General features: G+C 54.6%; 11 protein-coding genes across 11 annotated transcripts; 5 read left to right on the top strand and 6 right to left on the bottom strand.

Moving 5' to 3' along the window:
- Positions 1-344: 344 nt before the first annotated feature.
- BO95DRAFT_430068 (uncharacterized protein) lies at positions 345-1,577 on the bottom strand (the record flags this gene model as incomplete). The annotated part of the gene is made up of 1 exon (XM_025584932.1): positions 345-1,577. The coding sequence occupies one exon, from the start codon at positions 1,575-1,577 to the stop codon at positions 345-347; it is 1,233 nt and encodes a 410-aa protein (XP_025444242.1).
- A 1,218-nt stretch (positions 1,578-2,795) lies between these two features.
- BO95DRAFT_409641 (cupin domain-containing protein) lies at positions 2,796-3,236 on the top strand (the record flags this gene model as incomplete). The annotated part of the gene is made up of 1 exon (XM_025584146.1): positions 2,796-3,236. Exon 1 carries the CDS (start codon positions 2,835-2,837, stop codon positions 3,234-3,236), a length of 402 nt encoding a protein of 133 aa, XP_025444241.1. The 5' UTR covers positions 2,796-2,834.
- Positions 3,237-3,947: 711 nt separating this feature from the next.
- Positions 3,948-4,778, top strand: BO95DRAFT_512885 (GNAT family N-acetyltransferase). Its single transcript, XM_025591560.1, has one exon. It carries the CDS (start codon positions 3,997-3,999, stop codon positions 4,708-4,710), a length of 714 nt encoding a protein of 237 aa, XP_025444240.1. The 5' UTR covers positions 3,948-3,996; the 3' UTR covers positions 4,711-4,778.
- A 550-nt stretch (positions 4,779-5,328) lies between these two features.
- BO95DRAFT_461786 (uncharacterized protein) lies at positions 5,329-6,457 on the bottom strand (the record flags this gene model as incomplete). The annotated part of the gene is made up of 2 exons (XM_025588854.1): positions 5,329-5,525; positions 6,400-6,457. 2 exons carry the CDS (start codon positions 6,455-6,457, stop codon positions 5,329-5,331), a joined length of 255 nt encoding a protein of 84 aa, XP_025444239.1.
- A 437-nt stretch (positions 6,458-6,894) lies between these two features.
- BO95DRAFT_441004 (GroES-like protein) lies at positions 6,895-8,366 on the top strand. The gene has a single exon (XM_025586085.1). The coding sequence runs from the start codon at positions 7,106-7,108 to the stop codon at positions 8,141-8,143; it is 1,038 nt and encodes a 345-aa protein (XP_025444238.1). The 5' UTR covers positions 6,895-7,105; the 3' UTR covers positions 8,144-8,366.
- A 423-nt stretch (positions 8,367-8,789) lies between these two features.
- BO95DRAFT_327300 (ankyrin repeat domain-containing protein) lies at positions 8,790-9,029 on the bottom strand (the record flags this gene model as incomplete). The annotated part of the gene is made up of 1 exon (XM_025581867.1): positions 8,790-9,029. A coding segment is annotated over one exon (240 nt), but the record flags the coding sequence as incomplete, so codon positions are not given.
- A 1,104-nt stretch (positions 9,030-10,133) lies between these two features.
- Positions 10,134-11,408, bottom strand: BO95DRAFT_512882 (FAD-dependent oxidoreductase; the record flags this gene model as incomplete). Its single annotated transcript, XM_025591559.1, has 1 exon — positions 10,134-11,408. One exon carries the CDS (start codon positions 11,406-11,408, stop codon positions 10,134-10,136), a length of 1,275 nt encoding a protein of 424 aa, XP_025444236.1.
- A 769-nt stretch (positions 11,409-12,177) lies between these two features.
- Positions 12,178-13,455, bottom strand: BO95DRAFT_358496 (intradiol ring-cleavage dioxygenase; the record flags this gene model as incomplete). The annotated part of the gene is made up of 1 exon (XM_025582411.1): positions 12,178-13,455. One exon carries the CDS (start codon positions 13,453-13,455, stop codon positions 12,178-12,180), a length of 1,278 nt encoding a protein of 425 aa, XP_025444235.1.
- Positions 13,456-14,531: 1,076 nt separating this feature from the next.
- BO95DRAFT_461781 (alpha/beta-hydrolase) lies at positions 14,532-16,320 on the bottom strand (the record flags this gene model as incomplete). Its single annotated transcript, XM_025588853.1, has 2 exons — positions 14,532-15,130; positions 15,204-16,320. The coding sequence occupies 2 exons, from the start codon at positions 16,318-16,320 to the stop codon at positions 14,532-14,534; spliced, it is 1,716 nt and encodes a 571-aa protein (XP_025444234.1).
- An 879-nt stretch (positions 16,321-17,199) lies between these two features.
- Positions 17,200-19,297, top strand: BO95DRAFT_358444 (carboxylesterase family protein-like protein; the record flags this gene model as incomplete). The annotated part of the gene is made up of 5 exons (XM_025582407.1): positions 17,200-17,460; positions 17,520-17,643; positions 17,797-18,030; positions 18,132-18,599; positions 18,672-19,297. The coding sequence occupies 5 exons, from the start codon at positions 17,200-17,202 to the stop codon at positions 19,295-19,297; spliced, it is 1,713 nt and encodes a 570-aa protein (XP_025444233.1).
- A 1,720-nt stretch (positions 19,298-21,017) lies between these two features.
- Positions 21,018-21,329, top strand: BO95DRAFT_358520 (uncharacterized protein; the record flags this gene model as incomplete). The annotated part of the gene is made up of 2 exons (XM_025582412.1): positions 21,018-21,136; positions 21,218-21,329. 2 exons carry the CDS (start codon positions 21,018-21,020, stop codon positions 21,327-21,329), a joined length of 231 nt encoding a protein of 76 aa, XP_025444232.1.
- Between the last annotated feature and the right edge of the window lie 1,130 nt (positions 21,330-22,459).

Raw genomic sequence — 22,459 nt, 5'->3', positions numbered from 1 at the left:
AAGGCTGTTCAGATCCATCGCCCTTTCTGATTGCTTGAAGGCAGCGAAGCGCCTCGGCCACGGCATCTATCTGGATTAGGTTGTTCCTCCCAAATGGCCTGGAATCACTATCTTCACGCTCCTCGACACAAGTCACAAGCAGCCAGCCGTTGTTCAAAGCAGCATGGCGCACAACCCGGCCCGCAGGGTAAGAAGAAAACATCCCAAAGGAGGAACTGAGAAGAAATTCAGCGAAGGGCAAGATTTCAAAAGTTGGCATTGTTTCAACTGGTACAAATGCGAATCATTATCTGGAATGGCACCCACCCACGAGCTCAGCGGATGCGCGTATCGGCAAGAGGCGTCTAATCAAACTCCTCGGGGTCTTCCTCGCCGAGCAACTGTAGCAAAGAGTTCCGAGTGGCCTCCTCGATGACCAGCTCCAGCTCCATGCAGTCTGGCGGACCGTCCATAGCTGGCTCCGGGGCATCTCCGAGACACTCCACTAGGAAGTCCTCTCGGGTGCCCTCTAAAACGGGTGATAGAGACCCAGGAGAGATGTTCTCTCCGGGGCATACGTCTTCGACTTCCTGCAGCAAGTGCCTCTGCAAGGACCAGTCCAGATGGCGTTGCATGAGTCCCAGCAACCTGAATTCATCGGCCTCTGGAAGAACGTCTTCGGGAGTGTGCAGCAGTTCCTCCCGTGTCTCCCCTAGGGTCATCCCCTCGAGTGCAGGGCAAATGGACTCGCCTACCTCTGGAGCCTGACCCGATACCTGCATCAGGGACTCGAACGAGAGACTCTGGGCCGGGCCCTTCGCAACCAGGCTCGCCTTCCACCCCGCCAACCACCCCGTAAACTGCCGCGCATCGTCGACACGGACCCCCTGAGCCTCCAGCTCCAAGTCCAAAAACAGCCTAAATAGCTGTCCAAACTCTTCCTTCTTGAAGTGCTGCGGGTCGTCGCACACCAGGTCCAAGTCACACCATGGCTCCATGCAATAGGCCTGGAACCCATACATAAACACATCATTCAAGGCGATGACCCCTCCGTACATAGGGATAGGCAGTAAGGTTGCCGGCCACTCTTTGAGCAAAAATTTGGCGCGGTCGCGAATCGTATCATCGGCGACGCTGCTGTGCGGCTCCTGGGCCCCGGCGCTGCTCTCATCCACGTATTCGAGCACCATGCTGAAGATCTCGCCCTGGTACGCGGAGCAATAGATGGCCAGCCGGTCGTAAGGTGTGAAGTTGATGTCATCGGTGTCGTCGCTGTCGTGGTCTTTAGAGCCACGGTGCTCGTGGATCGTCACGTGGAGTGTGTAGCCCTCTCGCGCTGGGAAGATGGCGCGGAGCGTCTCGATCCAGCGTCCGCTGATGGCGTTCTTGCTGTTTGCTTCCATTTTTGTTTTTCCGCTGAGGATCTTGTGTTGGTATTGAGGACGCAGTGTCCCACTGTGGTGTTTGAAGGAATTTATTGGCTTTTGGCCTGAAGTTGTAATTGCGGGGTCCTTGAACAGCTCAACGGGGTTTATGTATTGTTTGGGTGCTGGGTGTTTAACAAGGAGCGTGCTGGAAGGTATCTTGGAATATGCCATTGAGCATGAGGTTCTTCACATTTTTCATGCAGATCTCCGTGATGCACCTTTGAAGAACACCTGTTTATTGTTCTACAATCCTTGAATGCAAGGGAGTTTAACTGACAGGCTCCGCAAGGCCATGGTCACTATATCTTTACCGTATTCCCAATGTTGGAGGATTTTTTAGGTACCGCAGTAAGCAAATAACCCCGTAGCGTGATTGTTGGTTCATGAAGTTTGCGGTTCAAGGGTTCTGCGAAAGGTGCCAGCTTTGGTTCGGCATGGGGCAATCACAAACCACGACAAGGTAAGTCCTGCCCCTGTCAGTGCACTTGAATACTGAAATGACATCCCAGATAAAGTTCCCTGCTAGATGGATTGGAGATTCCATGGCGAAAGTGGTAACAGCGCAGCACAATAGCCATTGAGTCACCCAGCAAACTAGTTGCATTGGGATTGATGTACGGAGTATATTAGAGTTGATTGTGCCATTTTACATCTCGCAGCAGCAGAAGAATTTACCCTTTTCCTTAAGTTATACTTCACGAAACTCTCTACACCTGCATAATTTTGATTGTAGCCCTTGCCGGTGTTGTTTGTCAGAGTACATCTGTGGAAGGTGACATAGCCTAGTATTCTAGAATGGAAGACTGAGATATTTATACCGGCCATGCCATGTTCGGCAGTCAGCGGAATATTCCGAGTCAGGTCGCGGGGTCAAATTAGGGCTGTAGCGATACTAAGTTACCCACCACTCGCGGGAAACTGTCGCTCGGTGCCCAGAACAGCTCATCTGCAGCTTGGGCTCTTGAATAGCTACCATGATCATCACATCTTGCTATTGGTTTCATTTAGTACGATCCTTTTCAGCTGGAGAACCTACCATGAAAAATCACTAATGGCCACTGATCTTTATATACTTAATCTTTCCAGGAGAAGGAAGCAGTGACCAGGAATATATCTTTGCTAGTCGATTATCTGACACTCCTTTTCCTGATTCAACTATTCCAAGACGAGTGTGGAAACATATAGAAGAAAGGATTGTTGATTGGCGGGCCATGATCATCATCGGCACGGGGAACGCGGAGGAGTCGGACCCTGAGTGTCCGACCCGAATGCCGATGGGCCGGCTCTCTAAACACTACAAAGTGTCCCGTATCTCGTCCTCTGCCCATTCTTCAGAAAGGCCCTTCTCTCCATTCCATACTTTCGTGCTAGCATTCCTCCATCTTGTTCTTCTCCTATTTGTAATTCTTTTATCCAAGCTAGCAAGCTATGGCTCACTACATCACTGCTCACGACCCCAACGGAGCCGCCATTTTTGCCGAAGGTTCCACCGAACAACATGCGATACCTATTCCAATCGGCGAGATTAAGATTCTTTCCTCTAGCCACTCGTTCCCGATGGATCTCTCCAGCGAGGCTGATGTCGAGCAATATCGTGAAGACCGCACCACCACGTTTTTTCGCGGGAGCCGTCGGATCTGCCCCGAGGGCGGGACCGCCACATGTATGATCACGATGGAACCCGGGGCGGAGAGTTCTATGCACCGAACCATGACTTCGGATACGGTGGTACTCCTTGAAGGCGAGATGGAGATCACGTTGGACTCCGGGAAGACGCGGACTCTGAAAGCGGGCGATGTGCTGGTGCAGCAAGCTACGATGCACCGATAGAGAAACATCACTTCCAACAATGGTCGTGCCCGATGGGTAGCTTTTATTCAGACCTCGGCTGAGCCCCTACAAATTGGAGATAGATCCCTCGGTAGCGAATGGGCTCATTGATGCTGCGTTGGGCTTATGACGGGACTGGAGCGAGTTGACCATCAGGATTGGTCTTAATATGTATATCATCAGAAATCCTTGCACAGTCTCTGATCGACCAGAGCCGTAAGTGCTACAAGGTGGTCGCCGGCAAACACCTTCAGTTATCTTCACTTGTTTTCTCTGACCATCCCTCAAAGTCCTACAGTGGTTGGTACCAGATCAATCCGTAATTCGTCAACAATGAATATGAATATGACCTCATTGGTAGGCTTTGTCAAGATGAATCCATTCCCCCCCTTGACCACTCTCGACCATGTGTATTGTTGCTCAGTTGCCCCTCAGAAGTATGTGGTGGGGAGTGATTTACCCGGGATTTGCATCCCCGGGATTTGTAGCCTCCTCCACCTCCACTCATGACTCACCACGCGTATCGCCAACTGTAATGTAAAAGGAGAAGCCATTGTAGATGTACTATGGAAATATGTTCGGCCGTAGCATGCCTTATGTGACTCACAATGCCTTGAGATAGATAAGACGCGAAAGCCATGCGATTTGACCATCGTCTCTACAATTCAAGTTTCCTTCACCAATCTCCTCCCCAAGCAACCAATCCCTGGACTGGGTACCTATCAGCCTCTCCAAACCATACAAAGCATCAACTATCGCAATGGCCACCCCGGACTACGCCTATACCTTCTTCCGCATCCCCAAAGAAGCGGCCACGATCCGTGCATCAGCTGCACAGTATCGCGCCCTCCGCCTGGAAGCCCTCCAAGTCTCGCCCGGCTCCTTCTCCTCCACCCATGCCATCGAGTCTGCCTTCACAGAAGACGACTGGATCGCGCGCCTCACCGTGCCAGACCGCGAGGTGTTCATCTGCGCGGCCACCCCAACCTCCACCGCCACCCGCCCCAACAGCACTGCGGATGGCTACGCCGCAACGCAATGGATCGCCCAGGTCACCCTGCGCGGCCCCACCCCAGCTGACCAGTTCGCCCTCCCCGCCGCTGCGAACCCGCCCGCGCCGCGCCCGGACAGCGAGGAAGAGCGCTGGCAGATGCTGAGCTTGTTCACCCTCCCCGCCCACCGGGGCCGCGGGCTGGGCGCGCAGCTGTGCCAGGCCGCGCTGGACTGGCTGCGGGAGTACCGGGCGGAGCCCGCAACGGTGCAGGTGCGGCTGATCGTCAAGGCGGGGAACGACGTGACGGTCAATCTGTACCGAAGGCTGGGGTTTGAGGACGCAGGGCGGGCCACCTTGGTCGAGGCGCTGGTCGCGAATGGAGATGAGGAGTTGGTGGAGGTGGTGAGGAAGACCCACGGAGCGGTGGTCGATGAACAGAGACAGGGGTTGGTGATGGTTGTGAGGTTGCGGCGCGGTTAGAGCTCGGTGGGAATAGACGGTGTCAGACTGTCCTGTCCTTGGACAGAAGCTTGAGAAAACTGCGAGATACGCTTCGATTCGACTCATAGAACTCGACAGCATACTGTGGGGCTAGGAGCCTTGTGGCTGGAAGAGTAGAGACATTATGATACAGAAATTGCAGATATAAATCAACACCAGTCCGTATCGGTGAGACACGCAGTATGCGTACATAACCTTGTCACCAACAGTGGCAAAGTATACTGATTGACCAAGATGTTGATTGGATGTCTGAAGCCTTTTGCACTGTGACAGACCGAAAGCCAGGAAGGGTTGTTCTGGCCACAAAGCTGCTCGGGCCACTGGAAAGGATAAAGGATATCTGTCAGCTCCATTGGGCTGGGGAGTGAGAACAAAGACAATAGTCGTGAGCAGGCGCTGTCTTGAGGGGAAACTGATCATCGGGCTCTTGACTCTTGCAGCAACACAGCGAAATCCCTAGCCCCCCTCAACCTTTCGAAGCCGCAGAAGAGCTCGCTCGCTCCGCATCAACTGTTGCCTCCTCCAGCGAGTGACACTGCAACCTCGAATATCTTCCGCGACTTGGATGTATCAACCGTAGACACATGCGCGGGGACGTCACCGATCCCCGGCCTTGATGGGCACGCGGTCGCAAATTCCCGGAATCCCCGCGCGCAGCGCATCGACAAACTGCTGGAAGGTGAAGTGGCCGGTGCAGATGAAGAAACACTGAATGCCGGCAGCGGGCACCTCCTTCGCGCGTAGATGAGCCTGTGTCACGCCGCGCACGTCTGCGGACGACCAGAACAGGTTCTCTAATGAGAATCACTTCATCTACAGGCGCCATACTGATGGTTTTGATATTGGAAGATGAGACAGTTCAAAGCAAAAGTAGGGGTGTTCAGCTGGAATTGGAAATTCCAGGCAAGACGCTGTAATAATGCGAAAGAGCTTACGGCTTCTTTCGTTTTATAATCGCCGCCTTCTTTCACGAAACACGATCGAGGAAGTGTGCGCGACGCATCCTGTCTTCCTCTCACGGGATCTCCGCGATCTCCAGGAGTCCTTTGTCCTCTGCAGCAAGCAGTATGTGTATGTGTACGCGGACTATACCTGAGGAGGAGAAGGAGGAGTCTAGCGTCCAGGAGTCTCAGATGCTCGTGCTCCCACACCGCGAAAAGAATATGTGGTCATGTTGTCATCCTGATGCGGAATCCTTGTACGGTATGATAACGACCCCCTAGGCTGACGTCTCGGGGTTGATCGATCTCATTATCCTTGACATTTTTGACCAGTGCAAAAATCCTCCGAATTCTGAGTGAAAAGGCAGAAGCCAAGAAATGGCAGTCAGCCGATTGCAGCAGCGGGCTGGTAAAGCCGGTAAGCCCGGCCGGCTGACTCTGAGTACTATAGCCACGAGTGCAGTAGATTTTCGACCTTATCGTGGATACAGAAGCCGAAATCGCACAGCTGAGCATTGCCCGAGACCCGGCAGTCGATCATGGCATCTTGCTTTGGGTCTAGACTTTTATTAGGCAACGAAGCTACTATGCAGTGTATGATACAATCCCTGCTACCTTGCCCCATGTCGATCGATGTCATACGCCTGTATTAGCGTCCCGAGCTAAAGGTCTCGCAGGGGCCAGGGCCTGGGTGGATTTGTGGATGGCAGATATGGACCCACCAGACCAAAGCCGAACCCTTTATCCGACACCGTGATTGTGATCATTTTTTGCAGGTGAGACATTTCGACAAGCTCGGCGTACGTACTCGCTCAGTCAGAGTGGATGTGGCGAAGAATGAATACATACCCGCTACCTGCTTGCTGGTCTTGGCGCACGCCCTGCCGTTGGGTTGACTGGGTTGCAGCATTTGGCATGAATCACGAGATAGGGTTGCCTGTAGTGAGACAAACAATCAGTCCACTTAGATACAGCACTGCGCCTGGAACCTAAGGGCTGGTTGATGCGAATTGGTGGAATCACTATCCAGGTAGCACATCGTTTGCCTGAGTAATCAACCCCTCTACATCTTTCTGGTGCATATGCAAGAATGAGGCACTGGAGATGCAGGACGGTGAGAAGTCAACCCTAAAGTTGATAAGCCATTGCTGTGGCATCGGGATTGAATACTTAAAGCTCGCACAAGCACCATATTTTGGAAACTAGATCAACTTTCACTTCTGCAAGTGTCTTTTGCATACACAAGTGTCTTTTGCATACACCGCCCTTCTGGTCAGAGATCAATACCTTTTCATCAATCACGCTACCATGGCCCTTTCCAACATGACTACGTTGGCTGAGACCATGCGAGCTGTGGTCTGGCAAGGCCAGCCATTCGACATCTCTGTCCTCGATGTCCCACCATCCAGAGTTCCACGGATGTGGTCATTCGCATGTCGCGCGCCGCCATCTGCGGATCTGACCTCCACATCTATCGAGGCATGATGGAGGGCCAGGTACTTCCTGTTGGCGTCGGCCACGAGGGGGTGGGATATATCGCCGAAGTCGGGTCTGACGTGGGGTCATTGAACGTGGGCGATGCGGTGATCGTGCCGTTCACCAACCCGGCCGGTCATTTCGAGACGGCCCTCACCCCAGTCCCATACGCAGCGTTCGGCAACGGCGGGGCTCTCGGTGGCACGCAAGCCGAGTATCTACGAGTCCCGCACGCGGACGAGGGCCTCATCCCCATCCCCGCCGTCAACTATACCGATCCAATTACGAAGGAAACCACCTCCCTGCTCAACGACTACGTGATGCTCTCCGACATCTTCGCGACGGGCTGGACGGCGCTGGACTTCGCAGGCTTCCAACCCGGTGACACCGTGGCCATCTTTGGTGCCGGGCCCGTCGGCCTGATGGCGGCATATTCAGCCACCTTGCGCGGGGCCTCCCACGTCTACAGTGTGGACTACGTACCGGAACGGCTTCGGCTGGCCGCAGCCATTGGAGCCACCCCCATCAACTTCCGAGACGCCGACCCCGTGGACCAGATTTTGGCCCTCGAGCCCGGGGGGGTGACCCGCAGCGTCGACTGCGTCGGATTCGAGCAAGTCAACCGCAACCTGACCGTGCAGTCAGATGTCATCCTGCAGAACATGCTGGCCGTCACGGCCGTCAACGGGGGGATGGGAACGGTGGGAGTGTACAGCCACGGCGGTCGCGACACCCCCAGCCAGCCTCGGGCGTCCATCATCAACACCGATTTCAACCTCTCCCTGGCTGACTTCTGGAGCAGGGGGTTTCATTGGGGGGCTGGGATCTCACGACCTCTCGATCTGGCACCGCAGCTGCTTCACCTGGTCGCGTCGGGCAAGGCAAGGCCTGGGTTTATTGTGAGTGATGTGGTCGGGATTGAGGATGCACCGGCCGCCTACGCGAGGTTTAGCAACCGTAGTGCGACCAAGGTGGTCTTCGATTTCGACCACTAGCGCAGTCGATGGAATGTGGGACGTACCAAGTATGGGTATGGGTCGCCGAGTCGACCTGTTGTGCTTGGGTTGGATGAGCCCACCGAATCCTTTCTTTAGCCAAGTCATCAACCAGTTCTTGACTCTGCTAGCTTTCAACTTCCAATTCCTCGTGTTTCGTTCACGCGTCCAAGGTCTTTCGCTATGATCATTTCCTACTTTCTTTCCCCTTTATGTTTAGACGTAATCCTGCCCACGTTGGTGAACTGTACTGTACTACCCCTCTTTTTCATGAACTCCTGTTACCCATTTCGATTAAAAGCATATTGACCCTGAGTGAACGAGTCACTCCCACATTAACAGGCTCGGTCGTCACTCCAGGGCGTATGCTCCCGTGTTGGATAGGGTTCCGGCAGGAAACCACGGTTGCAGGCGCCGGAGGATCGTTTACCTAGAGGATAACCCTCTTGCCGGTCAATGCTCCAAGAGGAGGGAGACCCTGACTCTAATGGCAAAGATCCGTGAAATGGCATTTTCGACTCAGACCCTGCAGCCATTATACCGAGGTCTGTCGTGTTGCAACACGTTCGAGGCGGACGATGACTTCCGCGTGCTCATTCCGCGTGGCAAGCTGGAGGGCGGTTCTGCTATCCTCAGTAACGCAGTGCACGTCGGCTCCGTGCTGAATTAGGAGCTCAACCGTACCGGCGTGTCCGTTCCCCGCCGCAAGGAGGAGAGGCGTATAGCCCCGCGGGGAGCGCCGATGGACATCCGCCCCGTGGGCGATCAGGGTAGTGGCGATGGGTGTATCGCCCCAACTGGCGGCCCAGTCTAGGGCCGTGTAGCCCTCAAAGTCGGCGACATGGACGTCGGCGCCGTACCGGACCAGCACGTCTACCACGGCGGTCGGCGTGACGCTGCCTCGCCGCGTAGACAAGCGCCTCGTAGATCTCTTGGTTGTTCTGCGAGACGAGGCCTTCCACCACGCTCACTAGTCCCTTCGCGGCCGCGAGCTCGATTGCCCGGCCGTGTCCGCATCCTCGCGTGAAATCGCCGTGGCTGAATGCAAGGCGGGTGGTCTGCGCCTCGGTCTGCGTCAGGGGATAGCTCTTGGCGTGAAGCACTGTGTACCGCAAAGCGTCTTCTCCGTAGGTTCGGTAGAAGGCCGGGACGAGGGCGTGGTAGAGAGTGCGATTTGCTCGGACCAAGCACGAGACTGCTTCCGCGTCGTCCATGCACTGGGCTATCATGAGAAGGAGCTCGACTGGAAGGGTATCGAGGGACATCATGAAAATGGAAGGAAGGTTTCAAGGTATCGTGTCTATGCTGGCAATTTCACAAGAAGATTAGGCGCAATGAGCGAGAGAGGGTTGCGGAACTATATATCCGCTCTAGACAAAATCCCCACCTACACGAGCTCCCCCACTGGTTGGCTACTCCATGACCACGTCTCCACTAATTACTCATTCTTCACCCCATTCGACCTGTTCCATTTGGTTAGTAGTGAGTAGTAAGTATAGCTGAATGGGGCGCGGTGGCTGAGCACCTGTTCTGCTCTTTGTGATTGACTGCGCCACGTTCGTTTGCTAATTCTCGGGTTCGGCATCCGATAGCGTGCACTGAGTGCAGGGAGTGGGGAAACAGCAATTGGTGGTTTCAATGATCTCTTTCGTAAAACCTTCCTTAGACCGCGTCGGCGCACGCAAGCAGCAAACCCAGTGTGAACCATTTATGGCCCGACACTGTGGGGTCCATGGGCTTTGTCCCATGAGTGTCCCGACCTTGGGAGAACCAGCGGGCTCGCACTCTGAGTGAGAATGGTGCAAAGACTACGGCATGATATCAAGTCTCACTAGTCAGTTCCATGAAGTGTTTGGCGCCCATATTGGCAGCGTCCCCACGGAACTTGTTCTACGTCTTTGTAAGTCATTAGAAAATTCATTGATAAGACAGGTAAGAGTGTCTATATACAGCTACTTTCATGAGCAGCTCAGTGCGACCAAACCCGCGTCTACTTATGTATCCGTTTATGCCAGAAGAAATACCCGTAGGTCCCCGTAAGCAGCAGCGGGTACATCGCCTTGTACGCCCACCGCGGGATGGAGTTCTGCATATTGTGCATGGTGTATCGCTCAATCGTCGTGGCCGGCGAGCCCTCCGTGAAGAACATCATCTGCGCGACATCCTCCGCCCGCTTCTGAAACACCGCCGCGCGGGCAAACAGCTCCATCTCATACTTGACCAGCGCAGAGTCCAGGTCCGAGGCGCGGACCACCGCTCCCAACGCCTGCGCCAACTGCAGCACATCCGTGAGGGCCTGGTTCACTCCTTCCCCGGTGAAAGGGCAGATGACGTGGGCCGCGTCGCCCACCAGCGTCAGTCCCGGGCGGTGGTTCCAGCGGAAGCCGACGGGCAGGGTATAAAAGGAGCGAGATGCCACAGCCGAGTCCTCCCCGGCGTGAGCGATGAAATCCACCAGCTCTGGGGCATAATCACCAAACTCGCGGATCTGCGCCGCCCGCACAGCCGCCGGATCGGTCAGCGCGTAGTCAACCTGCTGCTCCCACCTCTCCGGCCGCGCCCGCCACAACCCCATGTTAATGCTGCCGTCGCCCAGCTGCTGCGCCGCCAGCATGCAGCCGGTCGAGTACGCGAAGATCGACCCGCCGTTGAGACGGGCCACACATTCCGGCGCGGTGCGTGCCGCGTCTGGGATCTGGAGCGCGAACCCCCCGATGCCGGCGTACCGGGGCAGGGTGTCGGAGAGCGCCGCGCGCACTTTGCTCCACACACCGTCGGCACCGACGATGAGATCGAAACCGGATGCGGTCGTCCCGTCGGCGAACTCCAGGATGTGGCCTTGTTTTGGATCAGTGGGGTCGGCAGCCGCCACGCGACGCAGTGGACGTTTCCACTGCACCGTCCCGGGCGGCAGGGATTCGACCAGCATGCGCCGGAGGGCGGATCGGTCGATCTCCGGCCGTCCGCGACTGTGGTCTTTGGTGGTGGGACTGAGTTGGATGTATGGTTTGAGCTTTGCATCGCACACAAGGAGCGCCTCGCCGTCGAAGCGCGCGTGTTTCAGGAACTCCTCGTACAGGCCGGCGGCTTTGAGGGCAGCCAGCCCGCCATTCTCATGCAGATCCAGGGATCCCCCCTGTGCACGGTAGTCGATGGAAGGCTCCGCCTCGAACACCGTCACCTCTACCGTCGGCTGGTTGAGGAGTAGTCGCGCAAGAAGGCATCCGGCGGGGCCGGCGCCCACGATGGCGACTTTAAATGTCATGCAGAGTAGAGGAAGAGAGGAATGGTCGGCTCTGGAAGGAAAGCCCAAGGTTCAAAAAGGAAACTATCAAATGTTAGATCTTAGTTGGGGAAGAAGAGGAGTAGCTGAATGGGACAAAGCGAAGGGGAAGACACGAGTCTTTTATTGTAGGGCATCGCAATGCTTACCCAAATAGGCTAAGTTGCCAGGTGGGTTACCGCATCAGGCAACCCATGCGCTGCGCTGCACAGCCCGGCTGCTTCACAAGGAAACAAGCGCTCAGGGTAAGTGATTTTATTAGTGCTTATCCGGGCAGAAACCTGATAGCCTGGTACTTCCTTAGTGAACAATCAGAACTTGTGGAAACCAAGACAAAGATACTAAGGCTAATGGCTGTTCACACTTCGGCAGTGGACGGGTAGACTAGCCGACGATCCCAGGTGTCAGGAATGAAGGATATATCATAAACTCAACTGGTTTTTCTAGTTAGGCGTAAGATAGCAGGGCGAAGGGCAGGCTCTTCAGGGAAAATACTGGAGAAAGCGACTGAGTATAGGGCTTGTTTTCAACTGCAGAAACACCGGAAGGGATTCGGCGACCATATGTGAGCCATAAAACTCAGAGAACATATTCAAGACTTCGTACACTCTGCAGGGAGACAAGAAATAAGCAGATCAATCAGCACATTCACTCGATGAGCTCGGGAAAGTTCATTTACAATTATCTAGGCATTCTCAATGTCACGCGTCTCCCATCTAACCTCAACCGACATCCCAAGCCCAATCCATCCTTACAGCGCGGTGGCTGTTGCAGCACTCCCGCTGGCGATGCTAGCCAAGTAGGCCGCCTCAGTGGATTCCGCGTGTGCCACCGCCGACTGCAAAGCATCGTGATCCGCCTGTTGCTCCGCTGTTTCGGTGGCGTTATCCCACGCGGTAGGAGGCGCAGCCGAATACACCGCGGGACCTGGAGCAGTCTCCCCAGGGAGGGCGCCGACATCGATATTATCGGCACAGTGCTCGTCGGAGGTGGTGTAGTTGACCCCAATCCGCCCTGTGCCACAAGAATACTTGCCGCCGTTGGCACTATGCGTGAAGCTGTACTCAGACTGCCAGCTCGCAGATACATTCACCCCGATGCGCACCCACATGTACAGGCCGTCCTGCAGGGTATCGCCCAGGTACTCGTAGTTGAAGACCGGGTCAGAGGCGGAGAAGGCGGTTTCCTGGTGGAAGGTGTCGTCGAGGGCGTTACCGATCACCGCATATGGGTTGAGGGTGTAGGGGTATGTGGTCTCGACGGCGTCGATGAGGGCCTGGTCGAAGAAGAACTGGCCGATGTGGCTGATGCTGCCGCCGGTGATGGTGCCGTTGGGCAGCACAACCACGTTGGTGTGGGCGATGATGTGGATATGGTTGGTGCGGCCGGTGTAGTGGCCGGGGAAGATGGTCTGGATGCGCGCCACTCCGTCCTGGTCCGCCATCTGCACGGCGCGCAGCCAGGTCGCGTTCACGTTGGAATGGTCTAAGAGATCGCCATTGCCCTCGTTAATCACCCCACTGTACACCCCGGTCGCGTTCGCGTTCCACATATCCCAAAACATCCCGGGCACGGGGAGACAGCTTTCGTAGTCAATGAACTGCGCCTCCACGATGATGGGCACGCCAAGTTGGTCCTCTCGCGCGTCTTCGCGGATGAGCTCGCCGGGCACGTAGTACGGTCCGTTGTCACCGTAGGGAGTCAGAAGCACATGGTGCTCGTCCGCAAAGACCTCCCCCGGGCGTGATGGGTCGATCCGCGGCCCGGTGTGGAGATGAGTGGTGTTCAGGATCTCGACGGTGGAGCGCTTACGCCGACGGTGATGGTTGATGATCTCGTCGCGGCGCGCGCGAAGACGCAGATTGCTGCCTGAACTCTCCAGGTCCCCCGCGCAGGACTCCAGACTGCGTCGCGCTTTGATTGTGTGGCGATGGCGGGCCATCGCGGCCTCTAGGGTTTCATGTTCGAAGCCGCCGTGGGAAGCGGCTAGGGCAGCCCAACCCACAATCAGATGGTGTTGGAGTTTCATATGTCCTAGATGCTTGGGTTTTATTTTCTGGAGAAGGGCGTCTCGGTCGGAATGATGGATCGGAGGGTTAAGTGCTAGCAGCATCTAGGCTTTATACTTCCCATGACTAGTATATTCTAGCTTGCATCCCTACTATTCGGACTAAGCCCCTCTCCCTCCTTCTCCCATGCCCCATCACCTCCTGTCGCTCGCATCCAGTCACTGCAAGTCATCACAATTCCCAGATTCAGTAACGCCGCCCGAGATACATGACCGGACCCGCGCAAAACCAAAGCCAAGCTGGTCTGGAAAGTGGGTAGGAGGTCAACCGAGCGGGATGAAGACTCTAGCTTCGGCCATGTATACGTGTTCTGCAGCACGGATAGTGCGTTCACTTCCTTCCGGCTAAGATTAGCACTCGTGCCTGATAATCAAGAAAATGACGATTCGTCTGTGACTTGCTGAGCCCTAGCACCAGGAATGTGTGGCCTTCGATTGGTCTAATGTGCCGTTGAAGCGTACATCCATGATATGATGTCTTCCCGCGCGGCCACCCGGGAAATTAGGGCTCGGATTGACAATGACTTCAGTCAGCCAAGGAAACATACCTGGGATCTTCCATAGCCCCCGCATTGTGACTCTCCGCTCCCGTTCTCATTTATCTACTTTGAAATCCCCCGCACAATTTGTGGGACCCTGGAAGTATGCACCGCCAAGGCTCCGATCATTACTTGTTCCAGTACTACCTTGCGAGCGGGTTGGAGAAGTGCCGTGCTTGATTATGCGTCGCGCTGCGGGCGTCGCTTGGCACGGAGATACCATGCGGTCTACGCCAATCGATCACGAAGGATATGCGAGCAGATACATCATGAATGTAAGGTTTTTGGAGATTTCGACACATACGGGGTGAGAACTACCTCTGAAATCAGGTTTAACATCATTTTAGATACGATACAGTGGGTGTACGAGGCCAAACAGTCCATCCATACAGATTACACACATAGATCCAATCCGTAGACAGATATCTTTCCGCTCTGTGGCTGCTGCAATGACTCTTCCCCAAACTTCAACCCACTCCACCTTTACTCTGCCCTCATCTACCGTTGATATGCCACGGCAATCCCCGACGGAGGCCCGTTAATTAGCCGAATTGGGGTTGCTCGCCAGGTATCCTCCTCGACGTAGCTCGTCCCGTTAGCCTGAAAGACCAGTGCGTACTGATGCGGGGCCCCGTATTGCGGCCAGGTTAGAATCCTCTCCTTCGTGGTTGTCGCTGGTGCAGTAATGCTGCTATTGCTAGCCGTCCTCCAGGCGTTGGGGTTCAAAGTCGCGACGAAGCTGACCCAGCTTCCGCTCACCTCGGCTGCCAGCTCCACGAGTGACTCATTGTCCAATAGGATCTTCTCGTAACCGGTGCCGCGCGTATTGTCAAAGACGAAGGGGAGGTCGTCACCGTGCCGTGCAGTGCGTTGGCTGTCGCCCAGGGCAATGTTCCATCGATAGCAGTATGTAGTCACATTGTTGCGAGACCAGGTGGCGCACGCCTGGCGTCGGTTGGCGATGACCGTTGAATCCCCCTGGTACAGACGAGCTTTCGCAGCCGGCACTGAAGAAACATTGGCGTAGGCGGTGGTGATCTGGTCGACTAGCACTTGCGGCAAGGCGATCCCCGGAGCGACGCCGTACGATTGCGGATCTAGTACGCGCCGTTAGTCACGTCAGACTGCAGAGAATATATCAAGTACACGCTGCGAATCAAGGATCCTTACTGGCAACCAAGTCCGCAAAGTCCTCGTCTGTCTCGATTTCCACACCAGTCGGCATTTGCGCGGTTCCTTCGTCCGTCGCGGCCCCGAGGATGATCGGTACCGGGACGAACTTGCGCGTGTACAGCGAGCGACTCGGCTGCTCGGGGACAATATCCCCGTCAATGACCGGGAACCAGCCGTGCGGGCTCGTGGCATTGATGGCGGCGTTCATCTCGGCAAATGGTACCGTCCGCAGACACGCCATGCGATCCGGGCTGACCCAGCATGTGTCCTTTCCAGGGACCATCCCATACCCCAGCGCAAACGCGGGAGAGGGATGCACCTGTTGGGTGAGAGCGTCATACAACGGCTGGAAGTACTGCGTGCCGTTGAGCCCGCGGGAGGGCACGGGGTTCCCGCTCTGCAAGATGGCGGCGCGCAGGAGGCCGTCGTCACGCCCCGCGTACGCCGTCAGTTGAAAGCCAACGCTGGAGGCCCCAGCCCCCTGGCCCCAGACGGTCACCCGCCGGGGATCGCCTCCGAACCCGGCGATGTTTTCCTGCACCCACTGCAGAGCGTACCGCTGGTCCCGGAGGCCTACGTTGGTCGCCCCCGTGTCGCGGATCTGGTTGCTATACAGAAACCCCCAGGCGCTCAGTCGGTAGTTGAAGCTGACGGCTATGACGGGCTGGTTCTGTTGGACAGACCGCGCAACGAAGGAGCTGAGGTTGTAGCGACCGTCGCGCGCGCTGCCGCCGTAGAAGCCGCCGCCGTGGAAGTACATTACCACGGGGAGGGGGTCGGTCTCGGACGTGTTCTGGTGCGGTCGCACGATGTTGAGGTACAAACAGTCCTCGGACATCTGCTCAGGAGGGTCGGAAGAGGCGTATCCTACGCAGGAAGGGGCGTAGGCCGTCGCGTTGCGCGTGCCATCCCAGCTGCCCGTGAGGCTATCGGCGGGATGAAAGCGTCGGTCATCGACGGGGGCTTGCAGGTATGGGATACCCAAGAAGAAGTCCTGCTTGAATGAGGGTGAGTACACCCCGCTGTAGGTTCCATTGAGTGTCTTGCCCATTGGGGGACTGGTCGCAATGGCTGAGCCTACGAGGAGGTAGGCCACCGATATGAGGCGCAGCATGGTACAGTGGGCCGGTCACTTTCCTTCTTCGTGAATAAGGCACGTATCAGCGCAAAGGTCTAAGTAAGTCTTCGTGCGATTATGGCCAGGAAAGGGCAATGGATGGTGCACTGTTTGTGACAAGGTAGCCAGACATAAACAGACCCTGGAAACATTTGTATCATGAGCAGTAGAGGGCTCGAGGGCTCGTCGTCGTATGTCCCCACTTGATCGGGTCTCCTATCATTGATCAAGTCTGTCTCGCAAAGGACCCCCAATTCGGGAAGACTAGAGCTACAGCCCAAATCTTCCATCAAGCCGTTGGGAAACAAGATATCGGCTTGCAATCCCGACGATTCCCGCCCGAAACATGCTCAATTCTTGGCTGGGCAGGTAACATAAAGCTTCTTCCCTTAACTCCGAGTGTCTGACGTGCAAGCGAGAGGGGGGCTCTTACCGCTAATTTAGTGTGCTTTTAGCTCAAATTGAATTATATCATACTCTTTGATATGAGACTAACGTCGGACATTGCCGATTCTCGGAGGCACCACGCGGGGTAAACCCACTTCTCCACTGGGACATGCTTCATCTTCCCTTAACCCCACAGAACGAGCCCTGAGCACCCCGCATGACCTCGGACGGAATACTGGTACCATCGGTTACTACACCCTCGTCATGCCATGTGCATGCTCGTTCCATTGTACCCCGAATGCTTAGCGAGAGATTGGCGAGAAATTGTATGGTTAAACGTTTGGCAATGGAATAGACTCGGCAAAGCAAAGCGTAGGACATGCCTCGTAGGCCTATAAGTGACACGTAGCTCTTCCGCCAGACTTGGATTCACTACCGGGCAGAAGTCTACAACAAGCACGAATAATTTCACTACTCTCCCAGGCAGCAATGTGGTCGCTCTTCTGCGTCCTTTTGTATGCAGTACTTTGCAACTCAACACCAGTCACGTCGGTTGCGATACAGGCGAATCCCCCAATTGGGGAGACCTTGAACGGGACTTATTCGGGTGAATACCTCCCCGAGTATCAGCAGGATCTCTTTCTGGGAATCCCTTTCGCTCGTCCACCATTGGAAAATCGACGTTTTGCGAACCCGGAGTCCCTGAATACCTCGTGGACGGGAGCCCGCCCGGCAACCAAATATGCCTTTGTGAGCAATTCCCTCTGGTTGATGTTATGCTGTTCTGTTCTAAGTAAGCTCGTTTGTAGGAGTGTATTGGCTACGGTGGTGATCAGAAAGGGTACCTTCAGAGCGAGGATTGTCTCTATCTTAACGTAATCCGACCGTCTGGCTACGAGAATGACAGTCTGCCAGTGTTGGTATGGATCCATGGTAAGATAATCCAATCGTACCAGGGTCGGACGTGTCTGTCTTTTGCTTGTAACTAATCTTATCTTTGTCTTTCTTTCTTTTCTTTTTTTTTTTTTTTTTTCTGGCGAGCAGAAAGCGACGTTTTTGTGAGTGCTGACCATGTTCGTCCTGCAGGCGGTGGCTTCAAAGAAGGAGGTACTCCGGATAAGCGATATAACCTAACCTTCATTGTCAACAACTCCGCCGTCATCAATCAAGCCATCATTGCAGTGAGTCTAGCTTACCGTCTGGGACCCTTTGGTTTCCTGAACGGCGACGAGGTGGCTGCCAGCGGGGCGTTGAATCTCGGTCTCAAGGACCAGCGACTAGCTCTACATTGGATCAAGGAGAACATCGCGGGATTTGGAGGTCCGTTATCTTCTACTCTCTTCTCATACCCCTTTCTGGCTGTCTACCCTCTATACCAGAAGTATGCGGATCATCTCACACAAGATATTTGAAATCCGCAGGTGACCCGGACAGAATCACTATTTACGGACAAAGTGCCGGGTCGGAGAGCGTGGGCTACCATCTTCGCGCGTTCAACGGACGAGACGATAAGCTATTCCGGGCGGGAATCATGGAGTCTGGCCCCGTCATTCCGCAGGGGCCATTGAACCTGACCTCTGAATATCAAGGGAGGTTTGATGGGATTGTCGCAGCCGCCGGCTGCGGAAGCGACCAGAACTCCACCAAGCTGGATTGTCTGCGCGACCTCCCCTTTGCCACCCTGAACAACATCCTCAATACGACTACGTACAACACGGGGTGGGAACCGACCATCGACGGTGATTTTGTGGCCCGCTACCCCAGCCAACAGTTGGAAGATGGGGCATTCGTGCACGTGCCGATCATTGCCGGCACGACGACCGACGAGGGCACGACGCAGTGTCCGAAGCCGGTGAATACCTCCCTCGAATTGAGAGGCTGGATGACTGGTATGTGCTTTTCACCCTGTCAGATTAATAAAGTTGGAGGCTTGTGCTAAACCAGACAACCTGATGACCCAGAAACATCCAGCTACCAACTAGCCCTAAATGACACCATGGCAACCCGTCTCCTCACCCTCTACCCCAACACAACCACGTTCGGCATCCCCTCAACCGAGGAGCTAGGCGGCACCAATATCACCTTCCCGCAGCCCTACGGTGCCAGCTTCCGGCAGACGGCCGCCTACTACGGCGACCAGGTCTTCATCGCCTCACGGCGACGCACCTGCGAGGTCTGGGCCGTCCGGGGGATACCCGCGTACTGCTACCGCTTCAACACCAAGCCGGCGGGCCTCGCGTGGGAGGTCGGGGTGGAGCACTTCTCCGACGTAGCCTTCATCTTCAACAATCTCGCCGGGGAGGGCTATGACCCAAGTCCCTTTGCGGGGATGCCGGCGAGCTACGCCGAGCTCAGCTATCTGATGGCCGGCTCGTGGGCGAGCTTCGTCACCCGTCTCGACCCTAATGCCTGGCTGGGGCGCGGTCGCAACGCCACCCAGGACGGGGTGCAGTGGCCTGTCTATCGTGTCGAGGCGCCAGAAATTGTCGTCTGGGACGCGAATGTGACTACCTTTGTGGAGCGGGATGATTGGCGGAAGGAGGGGATTCGGTTGATCCAGAGTTTGGCGTTGGAGTATGGGCGGTAAGCGTTGTAGAGCAAGGGGATCTGGTAGGTCTTATTTAGTAATGAGATGATGGTGATTGATAAGGGAGAAGGGTGAAGAATGAGGAGCAATGGTTGTATGTGTTGTACGTGGGTGTTGATTATGACTGCGATGACAGACGGCCTGCTGTCCCAACGTCTACTTGCGTTAGAATAGAGTAATCGGACTCTCAAATTTCACATCCTGTCTTCCTCAAAGAAGAGTAAAAGATTACTCCGATAGAAATAGCATTGCTGGGTGGCCAGGATAAATCGTCTCTCTCTGGTCGGCGAGATATATAAATCAACAACATTGTCCCGGGACAAAAGGACCTAGTGTGCATCTATAGACTGATAGTCCGAGAAGTAGTCACAAGACGCCAATACTAATTATGAACCAGGTAAGATCATGACGAACCAAGGGCTTTCTGGTCATTAATTATCGATGCTTAACCTACCTTGGCTTCAAGGGATGCATCTTCGTCTGGGCTGGGATAAAAGGTGACTGGCTTAAAAGGTAGGCGAGTGGGTCCCAGTCTACCCGGAGGCTAGGTAACTTATGACTTGGTATCAATAATAATCACACAATTATAGGTCTCGACAGTGAGGTATTTTAACCTAGTCAAGCGATAGACTCATAACCGAGCTATTCGGGCCATCAAACTAGGTAAATTGGGGTATCGAGTCGCGACATTAGTGTCCACTATGTACGCCAGACAAACTAATCTACTGACCTTTGTTAATTGGGGGCCAGAATGTTCCTCTCCAGCGCCTGTGACTGGCTCAGAATGTGCAAAGTAGAGGCACTAAATACCGTAGCGCATATCATCGCACGTTTCCGTGGGCCATCAGCACCCTTCTTCACCTCCAAGATTTGTTCGAGACACTCATTCGTTAGCATTTTCTCAGCTCCTTACTCCACTTTCAGGTTCATGGTTGCTCTAGCTAAACAACGGTCGCAATATACTGTACGAAGGCGCGGCTCAGCTCGTCCCGCTTGCTGCTCTCTTTTCTCTCTTCTTCCTCCCCTCTTTTCCTCTTCTCTTTTATTGCTTGCTTGTCTGTCAGAAGCCCCGACTCAACCTTCACCGTCTCTCTCACCACTTGCAATCCAGCTCTAGCACACGAAACTCGACTTTTCCAATGGTACGCCTTCTGCGAAATTCCTTGCGTTTGAGATACTGCGTACCAGACAGGCCTTTAACAACTTGTGTGGTAAACAGGAGCGGGCATATATCGAAGAAGATCCCCACAGCCAGCCGGAGGTGACATCGTACAGCCATGGTCATTTTCACTCGACTCCTGAGTCGAAGACACCACCACTTTTCGTGGTCGACGCGGAGTTGGCGGCCCAGAAAGAGCAGCAGCAGGCGCTGGTTGAACACAAAGCGAGCAGCCGGACATTTGGAACGCGGCGATGCTGGGTGCTGAGTAGCCTAGTGGTCCTGGTAGTGGTAATAGTGGCGGCTGTGGTGGGAGGCGTGGTTGGCAGTCAGCACAAGACACATACCGAGAACAAAGATGTTTCAAGCAGCAATCATTCATCTGCATTGACCACGACCGTTTCGAGTACAGCTCGCACGACGACGACCGCACAAACAACGACCGCAGCGACGAGATCGATGACAACAACAACAACAACGACCACCCCATCTAGCTCCACCACTGAGGCCTCAGTTATCACCGCTCCAACACAGAACAGCGCCTACCCTGCCGTAGTGAAGATGTATGCTAACGATACCTGTGGCGGCAATGAGGATGTCTTTGCCGTGACGCAGAGCAATGTCTCTACCTGCATGGCGGTCACGTCCGACAAGACCTCGCTCCAGGTGACTCAGAACAGGTGCGTCTTCTTCTATGGACCCCCTTGCTGCTCCATTTCACTCAATATGTGCACGCTTGCTAACATCTTTGGTCGCTGCAGTGGTTGTGTGGTGGAAACGTGGAGCGGGTCCAATTGCGAAGGAAGTTCCTACAACGTGACGGATCTTCAGTGCCATGCTGTTCTGTATGCGGCTGTCTCAGTCGATTGCTAAGATTTAACATCAATGGGATTTGTACAAATAACCCTCGTTGATTATAACACATCTGTGTCCATCGGTTTTAGCGCTATTTGACGAGTTAACGGTGTCACAGCGCATACAATCCTCACGAGACACCTGCTTCGGTTCGATCCCCAGCGCATTCTGCCAGGCTCATGTTTCACCTGAGCTTTGATTGAACGTCACTATGTCTTATCTAATCACTCGAGTCGAACCACATGCCTGAAATCTGACATCCACACTATTTATGGTTCTCCAAATTTATCCAAGCCAGCGCAGCTGCACATAATCCGCGCGCATGAGCCTGGAATTGCGTCGCCTGTGCTAAAGCTCTTCCGACTAGGGCATATGAACAACAGGACTTCACACGCCTTGCTTTGAAAAAGCAGTCTGCATGATTTCTGTTTGGAAAACTAGCGCTACTCATATTTAGGTAGGCCGATACAACTTTACAGGAGAAAATGGGAAGGGCTTCGGGAAACGGGCGGGTGGACGGAGAAGCACCGGGACAGATCCGGTTCAGCGAGACTTCGCGTCCAGATGTCAAAATCAGCTTTCAAGAAACTTTCACAGCGACAACTGGCGGATGAAAGCGTCAAGGTAGAGGTCACAGACTTGGACAAGAACTTCCTCGCTACCTCCGCATCTAATCCCCAAGGCGCTGCCGCTCTTTGATTTTTGCTTACAAGCGGAGAAAAGACCTCGTAAGAAGAACAGGGAGGGTGAGGCCGAGTATGTGTGAGGTATTTGGTCGCGGGATGGCAGGGAACAGATGTATCGAGAGCGGTTTTTGAGTGAGGACATTAGCGGCTCTCTCCTAGGCGCATGTTGAGATCATTGCGATATACCTGATTCCACTCGTAATACACAGCGAATATACTACAGCTCTATAAGAGGAATAGACAAAGAACGGTAGGGTACGCCGCCTGTCCTGAATCTCAATACATAGATTCGATTCACAGACCTCGACGATGAATCACGTGAGTAGGTGAGAGCCCTGAAAAAAGCTCAAACCTCCGGCAAAACAAGCCTTTGGAACCAGCTAGTCTCCGAAAGGGACGGGGCCGATATACAGTCTGTGTTTAGACATTTCTTGACCCAACCCCCAGAAATAATATAGAGCC

This window comes from Aspergillus brunneoviolaceus (assembly GCF_003184695.1).
Source record: "Aspergillus brunneoviolaceus CBS 621.78 unplaced genomic scaffold BO95scaffold_19, whole genome shotgun sequence".
NCBI classification, from domain to species: domain Eukaryota; kingdom Fungi; phylum Ascomycota; class Eurotiomycetes; order Eurotiales; family Aspergillaceae; genus Aspergillus; species Aspergillus brunneoviolaceus.
Note: the sequence above shows the minus strand (reverse complement) of the source record. Positions and strands in the feature narration are given on the sequence as shown.

Coding starts and splice junctions, on each gene's coding strand:
- BO95DRAFT_512885 (XM_025591560.1), top strand. CDS start 3,997: ATGGCCACCCCGGACTACGCCTATACCTTCTTCCGCATCCCCAAAGAA.
- BO95DRAFT_441004 (XM_025586085.1), top strand. CDS start 7,106: ATGTCGCGCGCCGCCATCTGCGGATCTGACCTCCACATCTATCGAGGC.